This window comes from Magnolia sinica, chromosome 2 (genome assembly GCF_029962835.1).
Source record: "Magnolia sinica isolate HGM2019 chromosome 2, MsV1, whole genome shotgun sequence".
Lineage (NCBI taxonomy): Eukaryota > Viridiplantae > Streptophyta > Magnoliopsida > Magnoliales > Magnoliaceae > Magnolia > Magnolia sinica.
This window is the reverse complement of record NC_080574.1, coordinates 118,789,962-118,815,783: the sequence shown is the minus strand read 5'-3', so window position 1 is coordinate 118,815,783 and position 25,822 is coordinate 118,789,962. Positions and strand designations below refer to the sequence as shown.

The 25,822-nt window shown below is 40.1% G+C and overlaps 1 protein-coding gene across 8 annotated transcripts in view; it reads right to left on the bottom strand.

Moving 5' to 3' along the window:
- Positions 1-25,506, bottom strand: part of LOC131237468 (protein PSK SIMULATOR 1-like) — a 45,818-nt gene extending 20,312 nt beyond the window's left edge. For 2 of the 8 annotated variants that reach the window (XM_058235246.1, XM_058235253.1), the window contains exons 1-9: positions 25,289-25,452; positions 24,536-24,641; positions 23,983-24,347; positions 14,804-15,129; positions 14,205-14,297; positions 14,012-14,102; positions 13,233-13,326; positions 12,445-12,542; positions 11,992-12,061 (exon numbers count right to left, since the gene is read on the bottom strand). In XM_058235246.1, coding sequence (XP_058091229.1) covers positions 11,992-12,061; positions 12,445-12,542; positions 13,233-13,326; positions 14,012-14,102; positions 14,205-14,297; positions 14,804-15,129; positions 23,983-24,321 — 1,111 coding nt within the window. In that variant the 5' untranslated portion in view covers positions 24,322-24,347; positions 24,536-24,641; positions 25,289-25,452. The other 6 variants (XM_058235250.1, XM_058235247.1, XM_058235248.1 and 3 more) reach the window with 6 other exon arrangements.
- Positions 25,507-25,822: the final 316 nt, after the last annotated feature.

Genomic DNA, 25,822 nt, shown 5'->3' with positions numbered 1-25,822 from the left:
AGACAAGGTTGCCTATATCTCATGGTCCACGATACACCTAATTTGGTGATCTTCACTCCACCGACATGGAAATGAGGGGAACTATCCTTGGATCACAGTTTATCATCTTATTCTCATTCTCTAGCAATTGTTTGTCATCTCACTGTTGTTGTACTCCGTTCCTATTCCACGATTGCCACAACCGAGATGTTGCCTATTCCGATCTCCATTGATTCCAACAACTTCGACCATTTTCCCTTTTTTATCTTCATTCAAAGATGGTTTAGAATCTCTCTACTCACATATCGTAGATCTAAAGGTCATTGTTCAGAGTATCTCCAATATTATCAAAATATCCACAATATTATTCATATCTCCAATTCAATGATACTGATAACACTGGGATAAAAAAATTCCTGGTATCAGCAATGTACGCTAAGTATTGCCAATGTATCGATATCGCCAATATTTTCGACCATGTAAATTCCAAGTGTCGCTTGTATCGCCAATATTTTCAATTGTGTAAATTCTAGGTGTCACTTGTATCAACAATGTATGGACGATATTTCGATAATATTGCCAATGTATCAATATCACCAAAAAAATTGTTTATTAAAGAAATTTCCATTTCAATTTTTTTATAGGCGCATGGTTGTATGCAATATTCAAATTATCAATGATACTATTCTTAATATCTCGTATCAGTATCATTGGTGATTTCGAGACCACAGACTTTCGTTTCCTTTCCAGTCGTCGATGATTTCTCAGAAAAAATATCGTGTATTGTCGATATTCTAAAATATCAATGGATGTTTGAATGGAAAGTTGGATGGTTGGGATTGATGGGATGGTTGGCCTGATTTCTTACGACAACACGTGCTTTTAAGCCCCCATTAAATGGAAACTTATTATCATGTATTATTTTTGTAATTTTTTTTATTCCTAAATAGGGGTGTCAATGGGCCGGGTTAGTGCCAGGCCAAGCTCTGTCCAAGCCCGACCCACATTTTTCAATGCAAGTCCAAACCCGGCCCTACCCCGTGACAGGCCGAAATAGTCCTATCCCAAGTCAGGCTTAGAATGTATATGTAGGGCCCAACCCGAGCCCACTTGAAAGATACCTTGCCAACAAAACCTCCCTTCTTATGGAGCATATTCATGGAATTAGGGGTTGTAGAAATTGTTGTGAAGATTTTCAGAGAGCTTAACAAAAAAGAAAAAACCTAAATACCTTGATAGCAATGGCCTTCGCCTCCACTACTCAGCTTTCCTCTCTCCAACTCCATTTCTGCCAACAACAGTTCTAGCCCTAAATCATTATAAGATGGAGAATGACTCTTCCATCTCAACCCCATCTTCTTCTTTCTTCGGAAGAAGGCAGTTGCAACAACTTCAACCCTAAGTCATTATAAGATGGAGAATACCCTTCTCTCTTTGCCCCCTCTTCTTCTCTCCAAAAGAAGGCATGCTTCCCACCCCTCTCTCTTCAAAACCCTACCCCTCTTTGGAAGGCTTGCTTCCCACCATTTTCTTCTCCAAAACCCTATCCCTCTCTAGAAGGCATGCTTCACACCCCTCTTCTCTCCAAAACCCTACCCCAAAAAAAGACATTGTAGCCCGAATGGGCCGAGCTGACGGGCTTTTAGACATCCCAACCCGATTTAAAAAACAAGCTTATTTTTAAGCTGAGGCTAGACCTCAGGCCTGATACTCCACCCCGAGCCCAGCCTAAGGCGGGTTAGGCCCAGAAGCTCAATGGGCCAACCCAGCCCATTGATAACACTATTCCTAAATATGCAAAATAGTGTATTTTTGTATCTCCTGAAGTTTCACTAAAAAATTCCATTGTTTTCCGTATGTTCCCCTACATTTTCAGTCATTAGCGAAATCAATATTGTTTTTGTATCCCCGGCCAGCGAAACTTGTAGCAATACCTATACTTTGAACACTGTTAAAGGTAGCAGTAACCCTTAACAAAGACCTATCTCCTTCATCCTTCTCGTGTCCAAATTTTCAGAGGTAAACCCCATATTTGCCCAAATGTCCTTTTCTCTTCAAAAAATGATTTACCCAAATATCCTCCTGCCCTATGAGAAACCGGTTTGACCACTTTCAGATTGCATGCATTGGCCCATTGCGAAAAAAAAAAAAACTCATTTGCATAAAGAAGATTTTCAATGTCTGCCTAAGGACACAAGGAAATCCATATTTCATATTGGTTATTTCCTTCATCAAGCAGCCCTTCAACAAGCTGTAGTGAGTTGTGAGTCTCAACCCATTTCGCCACCTCTTCAATGGAATCTCCATCAATCACCAAAGCTACCACACACCATTTAAGGGCAAACGGCAAATTTTAGACAACTTCTGTAGATACTCTCAAAATAGGGTATTCCATGCTTGAACCGGCAATTTCTTCCTGATTTTCCCGATTTAAAGGTCTATGGCCATTTTGGAGAGCATCATGGAACAACTTCCCTCCCTACTATTGAAGTTCTCCTCCTTGACCGACAGTTTTCCGACTACCTTCAATCACAACCTCTGGAGTCTTCATCGTTTGAGATTTCCTCACTCTAGATAATGTTGTGTCCCCACCCTTTTTCTCATCGAGGATCTATAGTCCATATTTTGCCCTATGCACCACAAGACTCCCGCTAGAGAGTTGTTCACCACTAAGTTATATAGAAGTTTCATCCACCTCTTTTACCTCCCCCAAAGCGCACAAAAATAAAGCCTGGAATTGTTGTTAAAAATAGATGTCGTAAATCTATTGCTCGACCAGTCGAGGGACTGACTCGACTAGTTGAAGGTCCCTTCGACCGGTCGAAGCCCGTTCGACTCGAAGTCCAGCAACAATGTATTTGGATTTCAGAGATGCTCGACCAGTCGTGGGTTATGCAGACTGCGTAAATTTGAAGTGGTTTCCTGACTTTTCTAAAGTCGGTGCGTAAATGGAGTTTCCTAAAATATAAATATGGGTCTCTAGGGCCTTTCTAAAGTATTCTAAGGCTTTCTAAAGGTATTTCAAGGGTTTCTAAAAGGGTTCTAGTGTTATCAAAGGGTGTAACAAGGGAGAGATTCAAGGTTGTTCGAATCGGGTAAGTCCTCTCTCTTTGTAATTTCTTTTTTCATAGTGGATTTGTCGCTTTGTGCCGTGGTTTTTTCCCGAAAGAGTTTTTCACATTAGATCCTTGTGTTCTCTTGTAATTGCTTGGTGCTCTTGGATTGTTATCCTAGATCCATATCTATGTGATTGCACAACACAAATCCCAACAAGTGGTATCAGAGCTATCGTTGGGGCACAGATCTGAATCCGCAAGATTAGCAATAATGGGAAGTACTACGTATGATATTGAGAAATACTCAGGCAAAAATAACTTTGAGTTATGGAAGATCAAGATGATCAGTTCCTTAACCAAGTAAGGCGAGAATGGTGCTCTTGAGGCGAGAAAGTCTAGTATGACTGATGATGATTGAAATACTCTTGATAAGAAGGCCTTATCCTCAATCCATTTATGTCTCATGGATGAGGTTCTCTATAATGTTTTGAGGGAGAAAACTGCGGCTGGTTTATGGGCTAAGCTAGAGGATATCTATGCGAAAAAATCCTCTGAAAATCGCCTACACTTGAAGCGGTAGTGGTATAACTTCAAGATGGCAGAGGGTGGAGATCTGGAAGCCCACATCAACAACTTTAATAAATTAGTTTGCAAATTGTTGGATATGGAGGAAGCGATCAAAGATGAGGAACAAGCATGTATGTCGCTGAATTCTCTTCCAACATCATATGAGTAATTCAAGGACATAATGTGCACCATAAATAAAACTCTGAGTGTCGACGCCGTTATCTCAGCCTTTCAAGGGAAGGCCATGAGAAAGCTAAACGGCAACATAGGGATATCTTCCGATGCACTAATTACGAGGCAAGAATTCTGAGCGAGATACAGGATCTTTAAGACCTAGATCCAAATCCAAGGGCAAGGGCAAAGGAAAACTAAAGTGCTTGAACTGTGGGATGTCTAGACACATGAAGAAGGATTGTACCAATCCTAAAGCGAAGAAAGAAAATTCAGCGGCTTCTTCCAAGGAAGCCAATGTTGTCACATCTAATGAAGAGACAAGTGGTGGTGATGTATTATCTGTGTCCATGATCGGACACTTGCACGACAATCATGGAGATGAGTGGATCCTCGACACAGGAGCGTCATATCACATGACTCCTCATCGGAGTTGGTTCGCCAGTTACAGATAATGCGATGGTGGACATGTTTTTATGGGCAATGACAATGCCTGTAATGTTGTGGCTATTGATATGGTGAGCATCAAGATGTTTGATGGGATGGAGCGTACATTGACTGACGTCAGGCACGTTCCTGATATAAAGAAAAGTCTGATTTCTCTCAGTGCACTCGAGGCTATAAGGTGCAAGTTCACTGGTATTGATGGTGTCCTTAAAGTTTCAAAAGGGGCACTCGTGGTTATAAGAGTGCAAAGGCACGGAAACCTTTACAGGTTAATCAGGAACACTTCAGCAGGTGGAGCGGCAGCAGCTATTGCAGATTTCACGTCTCTACGTATGTGGCATGCTCGTCTAGACCACATGAGCGAGCAGGGCATGAAGGTACTATCTGATCGTTGTTTGATTCCGACTTTTAAAAATTCTGATTTAGATATATGCGAGCATTGTATATATGGTAAACAATCTATATTATCTTTTAAATCTGAAAAACATGTATGTAAGGGAGTGCTTGATTACGTGCACTCTGACGTATGGGGGCCATCACTAGAAATTTCCGTTGGGGGGTTATCATGGTTTGTTTCGTTCATTGATGACTACTCCAGGAAAGTTTGGGTTTATTTCACGAAACGTGAATCCGAAGTTTTCACCATATTCAAACAATAGAATGCAATGGTGGAAAAACAGTCAGGGCGAAAAATAAAGGTTTTAAAGACCGACAATGGTGGAGAATTTACTTCCACTGAGTTTAATGATTATTGCAAAGATGAAGGGATCATCAGGCACAACACAATGCGCCACACACCCAAGCAAAACGGTATGGCTGAGCGAATGAATCGGACTCTCCTGGAGAGGGCCAGATGTATGTTAAGTAATGCTGCGTTGGGCAAGGACCTATGGACAGAGGCCGTTAACATGACTTGTTATTTGGTGAACCGGTCTCCTTCAATGGCAATTGAATGTAAAATCCCAAAGGAAGTATGGAGTGGTTAAAAAATCGACTACTCAGATTTGCATATATTTGGTTGTGAGGCTTACTCTCATGTACCGTCAGTTGAGAGAGATAAGCTAGACCATAAAACCAAAAAGTATATTTTTGTTGACTATGGTATTGGTGTGAAAGGTTGCAAGTTATTTGACAAGATCACACGCAAGGTCATCACTAGCCGAGACGTCAAATTCGATGAAAGCTCTCTATTCCACAAAAATGATCAAGAGGAGCAAGAGGAACCAGAAAGGTTGATCGTAGACGTTCAGATTGATACAGATAATAGTCATGCAAAAATAGATGCACAGATAGGAACAAGATCAGGTGGAGTAGCCACCTGTGAGAAGGAACCCACCGAGTGATCGTAGGTTACAGGCAAGATATAGGGACGACTCTAATATTGCATATGCTCTCGTTATAGATGAGGGGGACCCATCTACTATTCAGGAAGCTCTCAGTGAGCCTGATGCAGAAAAGTGGAAGGCGGCTATGGACAATGAGATGGACTCGTTGCACAAAAATCACACATGGGAACTGGTGAAGCTTCTAGTGGGCCGAAAAGCGATTGGATGCAAGTGATTATTCAAGAGAAAACAGGATAGATAAAAAGTTAGATTGGTAGCTAAGGGTTATGCTCAGAGAGATGGAATCGACTTCATAGAGATATTTGTGCCGGTGGTTAAGCAGGTGTCTATTGGATTCGTGTTGGCGCTGGTTGCCCAATACGATCTCGAGCTGGAACAAATGGATGTCAAGACTGCATTCCTACACGGGGAGTTGGAAGAGCAAATCTACATGAAGCAATCAAAGGGCTACGAAGTTAAAGGGGCAGAGAAAAAAGTTTACAAGTTAATAAGGTCGTTGTACGGCTTAAAACAGTCCGCCTAGGCAGTGATATAAAAAATTTGATTCTTTCATGTTGAGTCAGAAATTTACTTGGAGTGAAAACGATCACTGTCTATTACAAGACACTAAGTGATGGCAGATTCACCATCCTAGTATTGTATGTTGATGATATGTTGATCGCCAATCATTATATGTCTGAAATCAATATACTGAAGACTCAATTATCAGGGACATTCGAGATGAAAGATTTAAGGGCTACAAAGAGGGTTCTCGGTATAGATATTCATAGAGACAGAAAGAGGAGCAGGCTTTAGCTATCACAGGCAAAATACCTTAAAAAGGTGTTGATCAAGTATGAGATGGACCAAGCAAATCCGGTGAGCGTTCCACACGCGGCTCACTTCAAGCTTTCCTCAGAACAATGTCCTAAATCAAATGAGGAAAAGCAGAATGTCTCATGTGCCTTATTCAAATGCGGTTGACAGTTTAATGTATGAAATGGTCTGTACAATACCAGATATTTCACAGGCAGTTGATGTTGTGAGCAGATACATGTCAAATCCCAGCAAGCAACATTAAGAAGCAGTGAAATGGCTACTTTGATACATTCGAGGTACGAAAGACTACGTCGTAACTCTTGAGAAGACAGACAAAATTTGTAGGGTATGTGGATTCAGACTACGCAGCCAATGTCGATTCCAAAAAGTCTATTTCAGGATACTCGTTTGTACTAGCAAGTAGAGCAATCAGTTGTATGTCGAAGCTTCAGTCTGTGGTGGCTCTTTCCACGACCGAAGCAGAATATATGATAGCGACAAAAGCGTTTAAAGGTGTTTGGCTCAAAGGCATGATAAATCAGTTAAGACTTCAGCAGGAGGCCGTGCCGGTTAACTGTGATAGTGAGAGCGCTATCAATTTGGCTAAAAAATTTTCTTATCACTCACGTACTAAACACATTGATGTTCGTCACCACTTTACCAACAAGTGCCTGAGGAAGGAGGTATAACACTGGAGAAGATTCACACCAGCGTGAATCCAGCAGACATGCTCACCAAGGTCGTTCCTACAGAGAAGTTCAAATTTTGTGCAATTTCTCTGGGCTTGGCGATGGCGTAAAAAGGACGGAGTGTGCATGAGAAACATTGATTGAAGCTATGATGAGATGCAGAGGTGAGAGAAGAGGTCAAGAAGCTACACGGTTGAAGATTGAAGACATGGTAGAGATTGTTGTTAAAAACAGATGTCTTAAATCTGTTGCTCGACCAATCGAGGGACTAGCTCGACTAGTTGAAGGTCCCTTTGACTGGTCGAAGCCCGTTCGACTCGAAGTCCAGCAATAATGTATTTGGATTTCCAGGACGCTCGACCAGTCGAGGGACAGGCTCGACCAGTCGAAGCCCTAGCTCGACTAGTCAAAGGTTACGCGGAATGCGTAAATTAAGCAGTTTCTGGACTTTTCCAAAGTCAGTGCGTAAATGGAGTTTCCTAAACTATAAATAGGGGTCTCTAGGGCCTTTCTAAAGTATTTTAAGGCTTTCTAAAGGTATTTTAAGGGTTTTTAAAAGGGTTTTAGGGTTATCAAAGGGTGTAACAAGGGTGAGATTCGAGGTTGTTCGAATCGGGTAAGTCCTCTCTCTTTGTAATTTCTTTTTTCATAGTGGATTCCCATCGCTTTGTGCCGTGGTGTTTTCCTGAAAGGGTTTTCCACGTTAAATCTGTGTTCTCTTATGATTGCTTGGTGCTCTTGGATTGCTATCCTAGATCCATGTGTGATTCTGCAGCACAAATCCCAACAAGAATAACACAGAATGTCAAACATGGATGATGACCTCCATAACTTTCCTAAACTTTCCAAAAAACGTTGTACAAGTTCACTTCTGACCATTTCTCCAAGAAGTTGTCTATGAACAAGGTTTGGAGATTTCCTTCAATCTGTTAAGGTGCCCTTTTACCATCACGAGAAGATCTTCTCATCGAAAAAGGCACCCAAGTCCATTGCCCATCCGTCGTATATTCTTATCAATGCAACATAGCACGTGACTAAACTAGTCGAGTGTTACATAGAAAGTAGTAGAAAAGCACTTGTGATAAATTTTAATGGGTGAAAGTTGAAAATTAAAACCAAGTTGAGAGAACATTAGAGATCACTCAATTCTTCATTTTCTTTAAACAGTGATAATTGTATTGATGAGAGGTCGCATCCTCAATATTTACAACGAAACAAAACTAATAAAGAAAATTACAACTTAAGCCAATTATCCAATATGGGAGGTTTTTAGCCCAACTATAAACCTCCCATACTTGCCCCTTCCAATTTCTGAAGCATCAGTCATTCCTTTCTAACCATAAGAACTATATACCCAAAAGAAAGCTAATGCACCAAACTTTTTTCCTAACCTTCCCTTTCCATCCTCCATGCCACATGAGAAAGAAGAGATCTATAGATTTTGGCATCACCCATGATACTCCAAACAAGTTGACATTCTCTTAGCAAACGGACAATGAAGAAAAAGATGGTCCACTGATTCTTCATTTTGATAACGCATCAAGCAGATATTTGGGAGAACCATCATTCTCTTACAGAGATTGTCAATTGTTAACACTTTTTTGCCAACTAGCCAAGCAAGCATGGCAACCTTTGGGGGAGCACCATAGTACCATATGAAACCTATCAGACTGACCTCTTCTCTATTGGCTCCTCCACTTAAAACACATGAAAATGGATTTAATTGAGAATTTAACAGATCTGTCTTTTAACCATTTCATCGAGTCCGCCTCTGAAACCATCGGATGCACTTTGGACAACAGATCAAGTAGCCCAATAAGCTCTTCGACCTCTTCATCCTCAAGATTCCTTCTACACAACAAATCCCAAATCACTTCATCTCCTTGAATTGAAAAAAAAAAAAAAAAAAAAAATTATCCACCGACAAACCAGCCTCTAATGCTATCCCTGCTAAGCGTGGAAAAGCTTCACTCAGTTTATGGTCCCCCGCCCATATATCCTCACAAAATCTAATGATCCTTACATTCCCCACTAAAAATCCCATTCCTTCCCAAACCTCACCTTTAATTGACGCCACCAATCCCCAAATAATAGATGCCATGTACAATGATGAAGACTTTCTCCATCTACCCCTTTCATCCGCTCCATACTTCTTACCTACCACCTTTCTCCATATTGACCCCCCTTTTGATCCAAACCGCCACACCCATTTTCCTAACAAAGCCAGATTCATAATCTCCAAGTTTCTTAAACCAGCTCCCCCTTGATCCCATGGTTCACACACATCCTCACATTTTATTAGAGATTAAATATGTGTTTTTCTTCCACTCCCTCCCACAAGAAGTCCCACCTGATCTTTTCCAACTTATTTAATATCAATTTTGGACACTTGAATAATGACATAAAATATACCGGGAGGTTAGACATTGTTGTTTTGATCAAAGTTAACCTTCCACCCAATGATAAGAGCCCATTCTTCCTTTGGGATGGCTTTCTTTCAAACCGTTCTATCACTTTATGCTACAATTGTTTTGTCAGCCTCCCTATACATAATGGGAGCCCAAGGTATGAAGTAGGAAAGGAGCCCTCCCTACAACCAAAAATCCTTGCAAATTTCCCCACCTCCTCCTTAAAGATGCCCACCCCCAATATCTCGTTTTTCATGATGTTTACTTTAATCCCGACAACACTTGAAAACAAACTATGATTGACATAAGATTCTCCACAATTTCTTCATCTACCTCACTCAATAATAAAATATCATCTGCATAATGTAAATGTGACACTTGAAATTCCGAATTGTCCAACCTAAATCCCCTCACCAATCCCCCCGCCGCCTCTTCGTCAATCATTCTACCAAGCACCTCCATTACCACTAAGAATAAATATGGGGAGAGGATCCCCTTGTCTCACATTCACGAATCCAAGACCGTCACTTCGGCCCACTATCCACCCTTCCCAGGATATAATCTAAGAAGACCCAATCTATGTGATCATATGATTTTTCAATATCTAACTTAAATCTTACCCCTTTCGACCCTTTTCTAATGCATGAGTGTACGCATTCTTGAGCCATCAGCACACTATCCACTATCTACCTCCCCACCACAATGCTTCCTGTGTTAAAGAGATAACTTCTCCAATAATCTCACAGAATCTAGAGGTTAACACTTTCACAAAATTTTGTATGGGCTACCCAATAGACTTATTGGTCGAAAGTCTATAAGACTCTCGGCTCCTTTTTTTGGAATCAATACTATGAATGTAGCCCCTAACTCTGATGCTATGCTTCCTTTCTCATAAAATTCATTAATGAAACCCATCACATCCCGCTTAACTAGCTCCCAAAACTTTTGTAAAAACACTATCAAAAAAGCATCCGGCCCCGGGGCCTTATCGCTTCCCAGTTCTTTTACTGCATTCACAATCACTCAATTCTAATGTTTTCATCAAAGACAAAATACAGATAAGCACCATATTTAGGTCCCCATTCATGCAAATCTTTTTATTTGATAGTTCCAATCCATCTTGACTCCCAAGTTCTGATGGATTTGTAAATCTTGTTTCAAAAGATGCATGAATCATTGTAGACCATGGGACAATGACCTGAATGAGTACAAAAAATATACACAAATGGCTAAAATGCTGCTCAATCGTGGCGAGGAATAGAATAAAAGGACATGCTCGTAAATAGGACTAAACTATACGCCTTAATAAACACCCTCTCCAGCATCCCAATGTTACAGAGTAGAAAGATGAGATTAAGAGGACAACCAATCCACGTGAGGTAGTTGTCTATGAAGTACCAATGATATTGGACTTCAAGTACAAAATGAAGTGGTTTTTTGTATAAAAAATATATATATACACTTTGAAGACTTCTCAATTTGAAATAACTTCCCCTTCATCTGGATCTACCTCTATATGCTTCCAGCAGATATTAGCCAAATAACAGCCCAAACACACTTCTTTGGTTGAGTTTGATCCAGCATATCAAGGACAGGAAAAACATTGACCACTACTCTTTCTACAGGGTCATCAACTTCACCACTTCCCGCATCACATCATAAGGTGGTCGTGGCTTCTCCATATAAAATGTTTCAGTTTCACCTTGCTTCTTAGGCCTCTCTGATATGCACTGCGATTTAAATGGAAGGGATAATTTCATCAAATGGCACTTCATTGGTCGGAGTAGACATAGCCATCATGATCAACCATCAAAATTAACGTTTAAAACAGTTGAAACATTGGCCACATCCCTAAAGTCATCCACAATGGGCTTTTCATGAGTAATTTCATTTTAAATAAAGAGGGCTTACCTATTACATTGTCAATAGTGATAGCGGTGGTCCTCGTCATGTGAGTTTGAATCCAAAAAAGGAGGCAGAAACAGATGGTGTAGGGATTCTGTAGTTGTGAGTCCAAAGTGGGACCAGGAATGGCACCTTAAGTAGAAGTTTTTTGGCTTGTACCAACTGAGGTCTATCCTGTTGTAAGCTTTTGATTTTAATGTTAGATTGATTTTCTCTAAGCTGATGGAGGAAAGAAGATGAGTCATCAAAAAGAACTGTCCGGATTACCTAGTCTGGCAACAGGCAACTTAAAAGATGATAATCGCATTCTGCAAGCCAATCATAGGCCACAATTCTTTAAAGTAGAACCTGTGCATCAATGGGCATATTTATGTCACCTTCTGGATTATACAATCTTTCTCCCAGTAATCATAGCTACAAGGGAATGGGCATCAGTACCAATCTCCTAAAGGAATGTACCAATGACTGTGGTCTTTCTGGACTAAGGATAAGTTTCAACATGTTCTGGAGCTTTTTGGTTGTGGAATTAAAGAAGAAGAATATGATGGTGATGGTGATGGTGATGGTGATGGCGATGATGAGAAAAAACAATGAATTAGACAAGAATAAGATCTCAAATAAATACCAGCATTCCCAAAGGCATCATGGATCTCTACGTGTAGGAAGTGGACAGTGTCCACAAGCTTCTCCATGACCTGCAACACACAGTACATTAGTTTGGTTTTTTTTTCAGAAATATGTTTTCTTACAACAAGCCAGCCCATTACAACAAGGATAGTGAGCATCTGAGGAAGCATTTGATTGAAGAATTCCTGCAAGGCCAGCGGCTGTGGGGGTGATCCCTTTCAGCCAGTGCTAGCTTGCTGGTTATGGAACATTGTGTCTGAAGTTGTCTTAATTTCGGATGTTGCATCCTGCTTTTCCTTTCCTTTTTTTATCTTAATAAAATTAAGCCAAAAAAGAAATCGACAGAGAAAAAGTAAACAATATTTTCACTGTCAAAACATATGATAATTCAATCATTACATTCCTCTCCCACACATTAGAGAAGCTGAAATGAGAAGTACCAATTGGTTACCTCTTCCAAATTCTTGGACCAAAGTGATTTCTTCTTTAGACTCTTTACGTGCTTCTTTTGGCTTTTTAGCTCAGCTCTTAAGATTGCAAGGCTGTCTCCTACACATCGAGGAAAAGGATATCTGGCTAAATGTGATAATTTACCAAAATAGGACATTGCAGGGGAATGTTTGAAAAATAACAAAAAATGAAAGGAATTATCACAGCAAAGGAACATATCATGCACGTCATGGAATAGAAACAAATCTTGGATTAGGGATAGAAACTGTTTCGACTCGATCAGAATCATTAGATGTTTCAAGGGGACTTGCTTCATTCTCCCCAATTGAGTCAAGTAATTGTCAGACGATATTTCAAACCAATGCCATGTCCCATTGATATAAGTTACCTGAAACTGAAAAGCTAACCCCCAGGAAATGCACCAAGTTGGTCGATGTTGTTAACAAATTAAAATCATGTCTACAAGTTGATGGCATCCAAATTTATTTTAGAGTTCATAATCTTTGCATGGCAAGTGTAATTGCACATCTTGCAAGGAATTATGAAAGGGATGCCATGACATGAGTTTTTAAAAATAAAAAAATTAAAAAAAAAAACAAAAAAAAACAACAACCTTCTTGTATAGAAAACTGAGTCTTGCCTTTCTAAAGATCAGTTGATGGGATAAGAATGAAGCCTATGTCTTGCCTTTCAAATGAAGGGCACTACCATGCAGTAGAGGGGAGGCTGACAGGATAACAATGAGGCCTATCTATCATGGTTTCCAAGCATAGTGCAAAAGCAGCTCACCTTTCTGAACTGCATTTGAGTTCTCCTCTTCTTGAAGTTTCCGCCGATAATCTTGTTCAAATCTGTCCAAGGCATGCAACTCATGGTACAATTCCTGTGAACAAAGGAGGTTTAATCATTTCCCTTCTTGATGCATCACAAACATATAGCAATAGTCCAGTAAGCTTGCATGAGTCAATCATCAAAGAAAGATGGAAAAAAATTGTTGATCATGTATCTATGCAAGGCATGATTATTATTAAATTTCCTAAACTAATGTGGTAGCTATAAAGTATCAAGCAAGATGAAAAATACTAACAGCACAAGGGCCTTCATTGGCACTGCTGAATTCTTGAGTCCCAATGGATGACTGAAAAACAGATTAGGCATAGAAATATTGGCCTCAAGCAAGTCTCTTCCCACATCAACATAATCAGCTTGACTTCTTGCAGCAATTTCATGTCAGCCCACCTGATGAGCAGACCAGCCTGATCTCCGGACCATGGAATTTACATGATGGAACCGTGTGATGGACGGCTTGGATCTCAAGCTCATGTCCTATGCTGGCACATTTGTTGGCATGTACATGAACTACCTTATACATGCATGTGGCATAGCAAAATCCCTACTTAAGATATCGCCTAGGCATGTCAACAAACCTGGCTTTAGAAAGCCAGCATGTTCAACAATGACATCGCTTCAAACAATATGCAGTTAAAGCCTTCATGCAATGATCAGTAAACATGATTATAAATCAAAAAGCATAATGTTTCCCAGTTCACAAATGGTTCAATACTCACAGCTGTATACTGAACAAAAGTCATCAAATGTTGCATCACTGCTTCAGCCTCCTCTTTCGACTGCCTCTGAGGAACAAGTTCATATCCCAGTCTGGAAAATCAATAAAGGAATGGCAAAACAAAAACATGTGAAGACACGAATGAAATGCAGCAGACTGTAAAAGCTAAAGCAGATAGAAATCACTCCAATTACTTGTCAAAATAGCGTTCTAAGTGGTGCCATTGAGGATCTTTACAACGGTTTCCAAAGCGAACCACTTCTCTCGAAAATACTTTCAACTCTTCCCTGTAGAATTGCATGATAAATCAAAAGGAACATCTCCCCTTTAAGAAGGATGTAAAATCTAGTCATATGGCAAGCATATCCATGTGGAATAAGATCTTCCATAATTCAATGGAAAAGATATTATCAAAACAGAGTTTTACTAAGCCCACTCGCACCTCTACATGTGACCACATCTACTGAACTGGAAAGCGTGTAGAACATCCAAGCCACGCATCAGATGGGTAACACCATGTAGATGACCTGGAGAAATATTCAGGATGGTCAATTAGGCAGGGGGAATGTGCATGTGAAACGTGGAACATTGGAGAAATCTTTTTGAATTGCCCATTGTGTCCATACATGTTTGCCACACCTGCTGAGTCAATTGCCCTGATTGTTTTACCAAATCATCAACACAGGAGCCTGTCTGATGCATGGATCACATGTCCTACATACATGCGTCTAGAGGAGAGTTTGAACTTGGGAAAGCCCTATCAAAAAAATATAGTTAATCATGCACTATTCACCTCTTGTCAGCAGCAGCAATCCTTAGTAGTTCATCTATATCTTTGGAAATTAGAAATTGAACACCTTCAGAAGGAAGCACCACTTCTTTCAAATGTTTTATGTTTTCCTCAGAGAGGGATTGCAAGAGATTGGAACCCTTAACAATTGTGTTAGCAACCTCAAAAGCCAAAATAGCTATTTTATTGCCTTTTGTTGTCACCCCTGAGGCAAATCCACTATTGAGGTTCAAATTCGTCATGCTACTCCCAAGTGTATCCAATACTTCCACTGCTTTCCCAAGCCCAACAGTGCCTGCTCTACCCAACAGGAAGCTCATTTCTGATACCTATTGCACATCATAAAAGCTATTAAATGTACATACAACATTATTTCAATAAAAGGCAATATAAATCAACTTATCCTACAATCATGGTTCATGTATATCATAGTTTAAAAATTCAAACGAGTTGACCTGAATGAGTCGAATCAATGAGGAACTCTTTTAGATCGAATTTTGTTGGGTCCCTTTCAAGATCTTCTAGGTTTAGATTTCCAAGATCTTCTGGGTTTAGATTTCCAAGATCTTCTAGGTTTTCCTAGATTTTTCTTCCTTTTTTATATTTTTATTAATTCACACATTTTGATGACATATATACCTTAACCAGCTGTGCTATATGGGGCAGTGTGTTTAGCAGTTAGAACTTAGAAGTCAACATGAGCATAGATAGAGTGCGACAGTGAATGAGGCCTTCTGAAGCAGCATATGCCAATACAGGGAAAAATGATGGAGAGCAGATTGAGATGGTTGACTTATGTGCAATGAAGACTGAGGAGATGAGAAGGAAATTGATAAGGATTGACAGGCCTGAAAAGAGGATGAGAGGAAGACCTGAAAGGACTTGGATCGTGATGTTCGAACTTAAAAGGAATATGAAGGCCTTAGATAGGAATGATTGGCAAAACAAAATTTGTAAATCTGACCCCAAATAGCTGGCACAAGGCTATGATGATAATAATGATCATGGCAATGATTTAAAAATGAGAGAGAGAGAGAGAGAGAGAGAGCTCCAACTTCATGTTCGATCCATTGGCTCAACATACATGAGAGAGAAAGAGCTCCACCTTCATGTTCTATCCATTGGCTCAACATACATGGGCATGAGTCTATAGCATGATATCCATGATTGTAACCCTTTCTTTTACAATTACAAAAGGCATATAACGTTTTCCAAAGGGATTGAACACATCTTGAGCGAATCAATGATTTTTTTTTTTTTCACCTTTGGACACTAGGCAAGAAAGAGCAAACCTCACAATGGGTGGTAATACAATGTAGAACATTCCCCTCTAAAGTGGCCACAGATCCAAGCATTTTGTTCACTTTCAGAAAACAGGAACACATGCTAGAAATGTTGCATTCTTCATAAATTTATTGTTCCAAATGAAATTGCGCTATGTAGCTATTCTAACTAGAACCGTTAAGGGTGTATTTGTTAGTAAGATGGAAAATATATTGTAGAAGGAAATAATGTAAAGATAATCATTGGACCTTTTCTCTTTCATTTGTCTTTTAGTGATTAGAAGGGAGAAATTATGAATGGAAGAAAAAAATATATATATCCATGAATTGTTAAATATTTTAGCACTGAGATGGCTTGCTAATTGCTTATGGATGAAAGAAATGAAGCAGAAGATGTAACGCTTGCACCTTCACAAGAGAAGGTTTCTTACTTCTTTAGAAACATCGAATTTTTGGATGTTTTTTTTTTCTTGTTCTTATCTTTCATTTTGGCTGGAAAATTGAAATGCCTTTATGGATTAAAAAGCTGATGAAGTAAAAGCCTGTTTGTTCTTACCAAAAACTAACATTGAAGCCTTCACATTTTGGAAATTTTATTTTCTCCGCAAATTAATGTGGAAAATTTATTGTAGTTGATGAGAAGAGATACGTCGAGCCAAATGAAGTAGATGATGTAACGCTTGCACCTTCACAAGAGAAGGTTTCTTACTTCTTCAGAAAGATCGAATTTTTGGATTTTTTTCTTGTTCTTGTCTTTCATTTTCGCTGGAAAATTGAAATGCCTTTGTGGATTAAAAAGCTGATGAAGTGAAAGCCTGTTTGAACAACCAGTATTGGGGATGACTTCTCAATGCAAAGGGAGAACGGGAAGCTCCTTAACTAGAACATTGATCATAGATTTCGCCCTTCTACTAACTGAGCAAGCAAAATGCCTTGCCTCAACTCGAGCCATCATTTTGGACAATTTCTTTGAATCTTAGTTGCACAAACCTTCTACCTAGGTGTGACCTCCACTTCAATCTCTTCTCGAATCGAACACTCATTGACTCCAGCCTTGGATCTACATTTGGGGTTTTACATTTTTTCAATTTTCATAACATTTTCTTAAAGTTTATGGGCAATTTTATTTATTTTTTATTTTTTTATTTTTTTATTTTTTTAAATGTTTGGCTCCCATATTGTAATCAGTTCCAGGGGGGGGGATGCTGATAAACCCCCTAAAAATGATACTTGGAACCTTCTTACCAATGGACATGACAATTGACAAACTATAAGCCACAAACAAATGTCATTGTAAAAGAATCATTGAATGCAATTCCACCAATGTCACCTGCTGCTAGGCCTAAAAAAAGGTTGGCTTCCAATGGTGTTGAGGAAATCCATGACATTTGTTTGTGGGTGGGGGGGATGCTGATAAACCCCCTAAAAATGATATTTGGAACCTTCTAACCAATGGACATGACAATTGACAAACTATAAGCCACAAACAAATGTCATGGATTTCCTCAACACCATTGGAAGCCAACCTTTTAAGGCCTAGCAGCAGGTGACATTGGTGGAATTGCATTCAATGATTCTTTTACAATGGAATTGTTGAACATATTGAGATTGTGGATGAGTTAAACGAGACATTTAGAAAGGAAGAGGTCCTGTGGTGTATATTGTTTGGAGATGACACAGTTTCAGTTGACGAGATGAGGGAGGGGGTACCACATACCTAGAACTATAATGGGATACTTCAGAATCTAAACATTATAAAATTAGTCGGACTAAAACAGAGAAAATGGATTACAATTTTAGTGTTGATAGGAGTGGAAATGAGGAATTGATTAAGATTGATAACCAAGATGTACCCTAAAATGACCATTTTCGATGATATCTTGGGTCAATAATTTATGCAGGCGGAGAGATTGAGACGACTATTGCTCATAGAATTAAGGTTGGGTGGATGAAGTGGGGATTTGCCTTTGGAGTTTTATGTGATTGCTGCATACAAATCAAACTAAAGGAGAAATCAAATAGGATAGCTATAAGATCAGCCATGCTTTATATGACATAATATTGGACAATAAAGGAACAACATGGTCATAGGATGAGCACAGCTGAAATGAGGATGTTGAGATGGATGAGTGGCAAAAGAAGGCTAGAATCGAAAATGAATGCATTTGAGGGAACTCAAGAGTGGCATCAATTGGTAATAAGATGAGGGAAAGAAGACTTAGATGGTTTGGCCATGTGCAATGTAGACCAAGAACTGCATTGGTTAGGAGTGAATGGGTTCAAGTTGGATAGGGGAAAGGCAAAAAGGATGTTGATGGAGATAGTAATAAAAGACTTGATGATCTGCAGTTTGAGGATATGGCCTTGATAAAGTGGATAGTGGAACAAGATTTGTGTAGCCAACCCCAATTAGTTGGGATAAGGCTTAAATGAAATATGATTATGATGATTGATATTGTGGAGAAAATCCCAAGCTTCATTAGTTCTAGAATCCATATCCCGAAAAGAACCTTAGAAAGTCTTCACTCTCAGCCCTTCACAACATCCAGTGGGACCCTAGTTCTAGCTCCTATTATATTATTGAGAGCATAACCGTCTTAGTTCAGCTTGAACAAACCCGGTGAAGGGGAATCCAACTCTAAATAACACTATATCTATAGCCATCATGACAATTATCCCCCAATCAAGACAAGTAATGTTCAAAGAAAGACACCAGAGGTCCCACTCAATTTGCGATACAATAACGATGTATTGATATTTCGATAATATCGCCAAAGTATTGAAATTGCCAAAAAAATATGTTTATTAAAAAAAAATTCCATTACAATTTTTTTTTTATGAACGCATAGTTGTATGATAAAATGCATGTTTGTATGTGTGTATATGCATGCATGCATGGATGAATGGATCATGGGTGGATATATGTATGGATGTGTGTATGTATATGTGTGTGTGCGTGCATGGATGGATGGACGGATCATGCAGTGTGTTTATATGTATGTATGTGCTTGCATGGATGGATGGATCCACCATTTTCCCCAATGTTTCCCTGAGTCAACGATACATGCTTTTAGGTCCCATTACAAGGAAACTTATTATTTGATTCCTAACTATGCAAATATGTGTCTTCTTCACTATTATTTGATTTTCCACCATTTTCCCCATGTTTCTCTAATGTTTCCCTGAGTCAGCGTTACATGCTTTGAGACCCCCATTAAAGAGAAACTTATTATGTATGCAAATACGTGTATTGTAGCATCTCCTGAAGTTTCTTTTTTTAGGGGCAGCGAAATTTTATTAGAAACATCAACCCGCAACCGCGAGGCAAGAAAAGAATACAAAAGAAAAAGAAAAACAACAAAATCCCTAAGACGGCCATAAGCGGCAGTCCAAAAAGAAGAAAGCTATCGAAAGACAAACCACTCCGAAATAGTCACTTTGACAACCTCCATTACCGCTTCAATGAATCTAGAGACATTCTGAAATGTTCTCCTATTTCTCTCCTCCCAAATGGCCCACCACACATCCGGTAGGGAGATGCCATATAGCCTAATCAATCTTCCCTCCTCCACTTCCGTGCCAAGCCTATAGAAGGGTCCTAACACATCCCAGCATGACCCACAACACCTCATACACAATGAGAAGATTCTCCCACACCTTGGAGGAAAAAAGGGCATGAGATAAACAAATGATCAATGGTTTTCACATCTTACATGCATAAGCATCACATGTTTGGAATAGGCAGCGATCTCTTTTGGAGATTGTCTAGTCAGAACCCGCTTTCTTCCCACAAGCCATGTGAATGCAGCCACCTTGGGAGGGGCTCCATAGTACCAGAAATGATAAGCGTGCTCCCCTTGTGTTGCACCATCTCCCCTTGAAGCACGGATCAACTTGTAAAGAGATTTAACAAAAAATCAACCTAAACTGTGTGCACTCAAAACCATAGAATCCTAGTCCCTTGATGGAGCAACATGTTGTAAACAGGCTAAGAGGGAGATCAGATCTGCCATTTCTGCATCAAAGAGATCCCTTCTACAAGGAGGGGTCCAAGAGAAGGAAGGTCCACTTCTTGAGCAGTAATCCCTCACGCATCCAGAAGATGAATCAAGAAGTGTGAGGCTAGGGAAATTGTCTTAGAGGAGTATATTGGACCAGAAATCCTTCCAAAAATGAATCCTGGAACTTTCCCCCAAAGAGAAGGAAACACCTCGTAGAAACATTGAGCGCAGAGCCACAATACACTTCTAGATGTGAGAAGCTCGATAGAGCGATGACTTCTTAGTCTCCTAACCCCTTTCATGAAGGTCATACTTGCTTGCCACTAACTTGCGCTGAAAGCTTCCAACCTCAGTACTAAAATGCCATAACCACTTACCTAGAAGGGCATCATTCATACTGCATAGATACCGAACTCCTACGCCACCCTAGTCTAATGGCTTGCAAACTTCTTCCCATTTGAGGAGGTGGAACTTAAACCCTTCATCAGATCCTTTCCAAAGAAAGTCTCTATAAAGTTTGTCCAGTTTCTTGCACAGCGAGGTGGGACACTTGAAAAGCGACATAAAATAAATAGGCATATTGGAGAAAGTAGTCTTAATGAGTGTAAGACAACCACCTAGAGAGAGATAGCGGCTGTTCCAAGAAAATTTTCTTTCAATTCTATCAATCACCCTATCCCACAGGTGTTTGATTGGTTTTCCAATGCACGGCGGCAACCCCAAATAGGATGAAGGAAATGACCCAACTTTCCATCTGAACGACGAAGCCAACCTTGCAGTTTTGGCTTTGGAAAGAAGGACACCCCACATCTCAATCTTGCCCACATTAATCTTCAAGCCAAAGACTCATTCGAAACAAATAACGACTTTCTTCAAATTATCAAACATAAAAGGGTGTAGTTCAAAAAAGATTATAGTATTGTCAACAAACTGGAAGTGTGAGACCCGATCGCCCAACTTAGACACCCTAAAATTGCTAAATAGATTATATTCTCGCCCTTTTGCTAGTAACCAGCTGAAGGCTTCTACAACAACTAAAAATAAGTAAGGAGAGAGTGGGTCCCCTTGTCTAAGACCCCTAGACGGTTTGAAGAAGCCATTTGGAGACACGTTCACTAACACCGAGAAGACGGGGGGGGGGGGGGGGCGGCGGCTAATGAATGCCATCATCCACTCCATTTTGCTTCACAACCCAACCTTGCCGGCATATAGTCCAAGAAATCCCACTCGACATGGTCACAAGCCTTCTCCACATGAAGTTTGCAGACAATTTCGGCCTTCTTGTCACGGAAATCAAAGTCAATGCACTCATGGGCTATAAGGGTAAAGTCCAGAATTTGACGTACTCCCACACAAGTCCCCTGGTTGGGGGAAATGATGCTTCCCAACACATCTCTAAATTTGGAGGCAAAAACTTTAGCCAAAATTTTATATGGGCTCCCAATAAGACTGATAGGCCTAAAGTCCTTCAAGCCTTCGGCTCCCTCTATTTTAGGAATAATAGCAATAAAAGAGGTTCCTAACTCAGGGAAAAGCCTACCTTTCGCGAGAAATTCCTTAACAAAGTCATCCACATCCACTTTCACAGTCTTCCAAAAAAATTGAAAAATAGGCAAGCAGGATTTGTTAGCCCCAAGGGCCTTATCGCGGCCCAGACTGTCCACAACCTCTTTGATTTCTGAGTCAATAACCTGACACTCCAAAGATGCAGCTGAATCTTTTGATAAACTATCAAAATGGAGATAATCTAACCTCGGTCAGGCCCAACGGTCACTTAACAGGAGCTTTTGATAGTACCTGACAATTGCCTCGCAAACCTTTTCTTTCATCCCAATCCTAGAACCATCAACAACCAAGGATCTGATTTTGTTATTTCTAACTCTCATCAAAGCTATGCGATGAAAGAACCGCGTATTCTTGTCACCCTTTTTCAGCCATAGGGCTGTAGAGCACTACCTCCACTTGATTTCTCCTTAAGTTTCATTGAAAAATTCCACCATTTTCTCGTGTTTCCCCCTTTCAACGATACATTTCCAAGTATTAGCGATAATATCGGCGATATCAATACATGTTTCCGTATCCCCAGCCAACGATACATATAATGATACCAATACTATGAACACTAGCTAGAATGAAGATCTAGCACATAATATTGTCGGCCTCTGAGAAGGCCCTTCTATCCATGTAGCTGAAAGTTGAAATGGATCATGACATAGCCCAAACCATGTTGAGTAGTAATGTAAACTTATCTTCCTATAGAGAATGTGAACACGCATGAAGAACCGTTTCTTCCCACAAATAAAGAGCATGGCTTTTTCCTTTCAATTTCAAATTTAGTTGCATTGATAGAAGATGTTGCAAGTAAACATGGCAATGGACCTGGGTGTCCCTCGCTTGACCCTAATTCCCTAAGCCCTAGCCCTAACTAGGCTAAAAAGGCCTTGGCCCTAGCCTTCCAAGGCCAGCCCTATGAGGAAGAAAATGAAATGATCAAAGGTTTGAAATAGTCCAAATCTAAGAAATTTTTTGCAACATCCCCACTATCCATGACGAATCCCTCATATATATGGTTTTGGTCATAGAAACATGAACCCATATCCAAAAAAAAAAAAAAGCGTTTAAACTACATGTGTACATTGAATGGCACTGGCCACAATTGTCTTTAAACTGGCCATTCATTTTGTATAATTGTAGCCCACTTAATGATTGAACTAGGCCGACAGGCCGAGCTAGGCCACTCGTCATTGGGCCCAGCCCAAACATGGGCCTAAATTGCAAGCCGGGTCCCGACCCTCGAGCCAAGTTTAGGGGCCCAAGCTAAGCCACCCCCAGCTGTAAAATGTGTGAATGGGATTAAGCGTTTAAAGTTTGAACTTGGTTACTGCTTTTTCACAATTAAGTGCACTTGAAAGCAATTGTTTATTTCTACCAACACGGCCAAGAAAACAAAGGGGAAAAAATAGTTAGAAACTCATGTTTAAGAGACAATTGGTTCTGGCAGGAATCACCTAATTTGGAGTACATGCTGTAAAATTTGTAGGTGTATAAGTTAGGAACACAGTGGCTGTACAAGCTGAAATAGAAAATTATAATAATGATATAAATAATTAACAACCTAGTAATGAATGCTACAATGGATCACCAGTAAATTATTCAAACTACTCCATTTAGAAATCCTATTGGCCATCCACTGGCCTTGTATGAGAGTTGGAGAATTTTCCTATTTGCATTACGTGGACCACCTCTAAGGAAAAAAAATAATAATAATAGTGAAGACCAGGCTAGATGGATCCTTCAAAATGATCATACTACAAATTCCCAAGCAACAAGCAATTGAAAAAACACGACGCTTAAATATCATAGACACTCCTTCACTTTTATGATGTGGACCCATGAATCACCTTCATTACACCCTTTGCCTCCAAAATATAGAGGTTTTCTGTTTTTTTTTTTCATTTGATGATGCCATTGGGTTCGCTGTTACCAAGTCATGAGAAATATTTTCATCCCACATGCTCCCATAATCAACAATACGTACAAATGCCTCCAGGATATTGCCACAATAGTCTTCTGGTGTTCTTGGGCACAAAGAGGGTAGGTGATTCAAATTGCATGGATTTGGGAGCTACAAAAGTTGGCATCAAACTCTCTCATGACTCCATTGCAGGGATTTTAGAGCTACGAAAGATGGATCCTCCAATGAAGTTTAGGAGTATATTTGAACCACACATCCATAAAATTTATCAATCATGTTCTAGGTATGGTGTTGAAGCAAAACTAAACAGCAAACACAATCCAACTGAATGAATTGTTTACGATTGTTCAGTATTTCATTAAATATGAAAAGAAAGGGAACATAATAAGAACCAAAAAAGACTAACTGCAAGAAAGCACTTGCCTTGGCTGTACCCATTTTTGCAGCTGCTGCCGACTTCGACTTAGTTGACCTAGACTTGTACGACAGAGCCCTGCCCAACTGCTGCTCCCCAGGCTCCACATCAACGAGGTTGTTATTCCCATATTCAGATGCATTCCTCTCAGAAAATGAGACAGGTTCTTGTAACCGCTTATCCATAATTTCCCCAAAAAATGGTGGATTCAAATCACCAACGGTCTTTGATGAGAACCCTTGCGGCTGATGCCCCATGGATTCATGATCAACATGTCCACCGGCGTTTGGGACGCCTCCTCCCAGAGTACTCTCAGTGGTGGAACTTCTCGAGCAAAGTCCTCCCATTCTGCTATGATTGTATCAGCACAGTTCTGCTTCACACATCCAATGCAAAAGAATGATATAATCAAAAGAAAATCGATACTTCGCCAAGAATTGACAGACTTTGTCTGGCTTTAAGCAAAATGGATTCAAATTGACAAGATATCAACAAAGCAATCTGTTTTCACTCGTATAATGGAAAATGAGATAGAGCACCGAAACCAGGAGTGTCTCTAACCATGTGATCCTCTCCGATCCTGGATTCCAATCTGACAGCCCACCGGAATGTGACAAAAAAAAATCCACCCGCGATGACTACTGAGGATCATAACTATCCACCCACCCTGTAGATAGTATAACCAGTTCAAATTCAAAAACTACACACACTGAAAAAAGTACTGATTTTTAGAATCAAGAGAAGGAAGTAAGAGGAACCCAATTCCGCTAAGTTCAGTGGCAATTCATCCACCACAGACATGGCATACATGTACTTCAATTCAGACCGTTAAAATCATGGGTCCTGTTGTGAATGGAACATAAGGAAAAAAAAAAAACCACAACAAATGGACAATCCTAACCATCTGATTTCGCCCACCGAATTTGCACCCTAGACCATCTTCATTCTAGCCGTCCATTTCACACCACCAGTTGGATGATGAATAATGTCCAAACAGCGTATTCAGCTATGCCCCATCCACAATGTGGACGGTCTAGATTCACGTACGTGTATATGCCACACACGGCACACGAGTCACAACCGTTTAATGCATTGATAAATCATTCAGAGAAACTCATATCCATCGGCTAAAGAAAGCAGAGATCGAATCAATGAAAATGAAACCACTTCCACAGACAAACTGAAATTAAAAATTAAAAATTTAAATTTAAAAAAAAAAAAAAATCTCCACCGACATTTAGCATCATGAATGGATCATAGATCATAAATCACACGCGAAACCAAATCAAATCCAGTCAGTGATTTTTGTACCACGTCTTTTGTATGGCTAGGATCGTTCGATCGTTGTGATTTTTCACCTAGGGTCAATTTATCAAGCCGTGCGATGAATCAATAGCTCGGATCATCGCAGAGTTTCACGCATCCCATCCACACACACGGAGAGAGAGAGAGAGAGAGAGAGAGAGAGAGAGAGAGAGATTTACCAGCAAGTCAGGAGAGAGGGAGGGAGAGGGAGGGGAGTTTTGCTTTGGTGGATGTTGCCGAGAAGGAGAAGAAGCAGCGAGTTTACATTAGCATTGCAAACGGGACTCGCGCGCGTGAGATGAAGAAGAGGTACTCGCTGCACATGTGCGACGCGGATTGGGGTACCTTTGGGTTTGTACCCTAAAATGATATGGGCAAATGGGTGTACGGTGTGGATAAAATCCATACATCACAGTCCGTTCCTACGTAGGGACGGGCGTCCGACCAAGGCCATCGACTTCTTCGAGGAAAACCAACCGTTCAATGAAGATGGCCACATTAGCTGGTACGTTTTGCTAACATGCAAGATGACCGGCATCGACT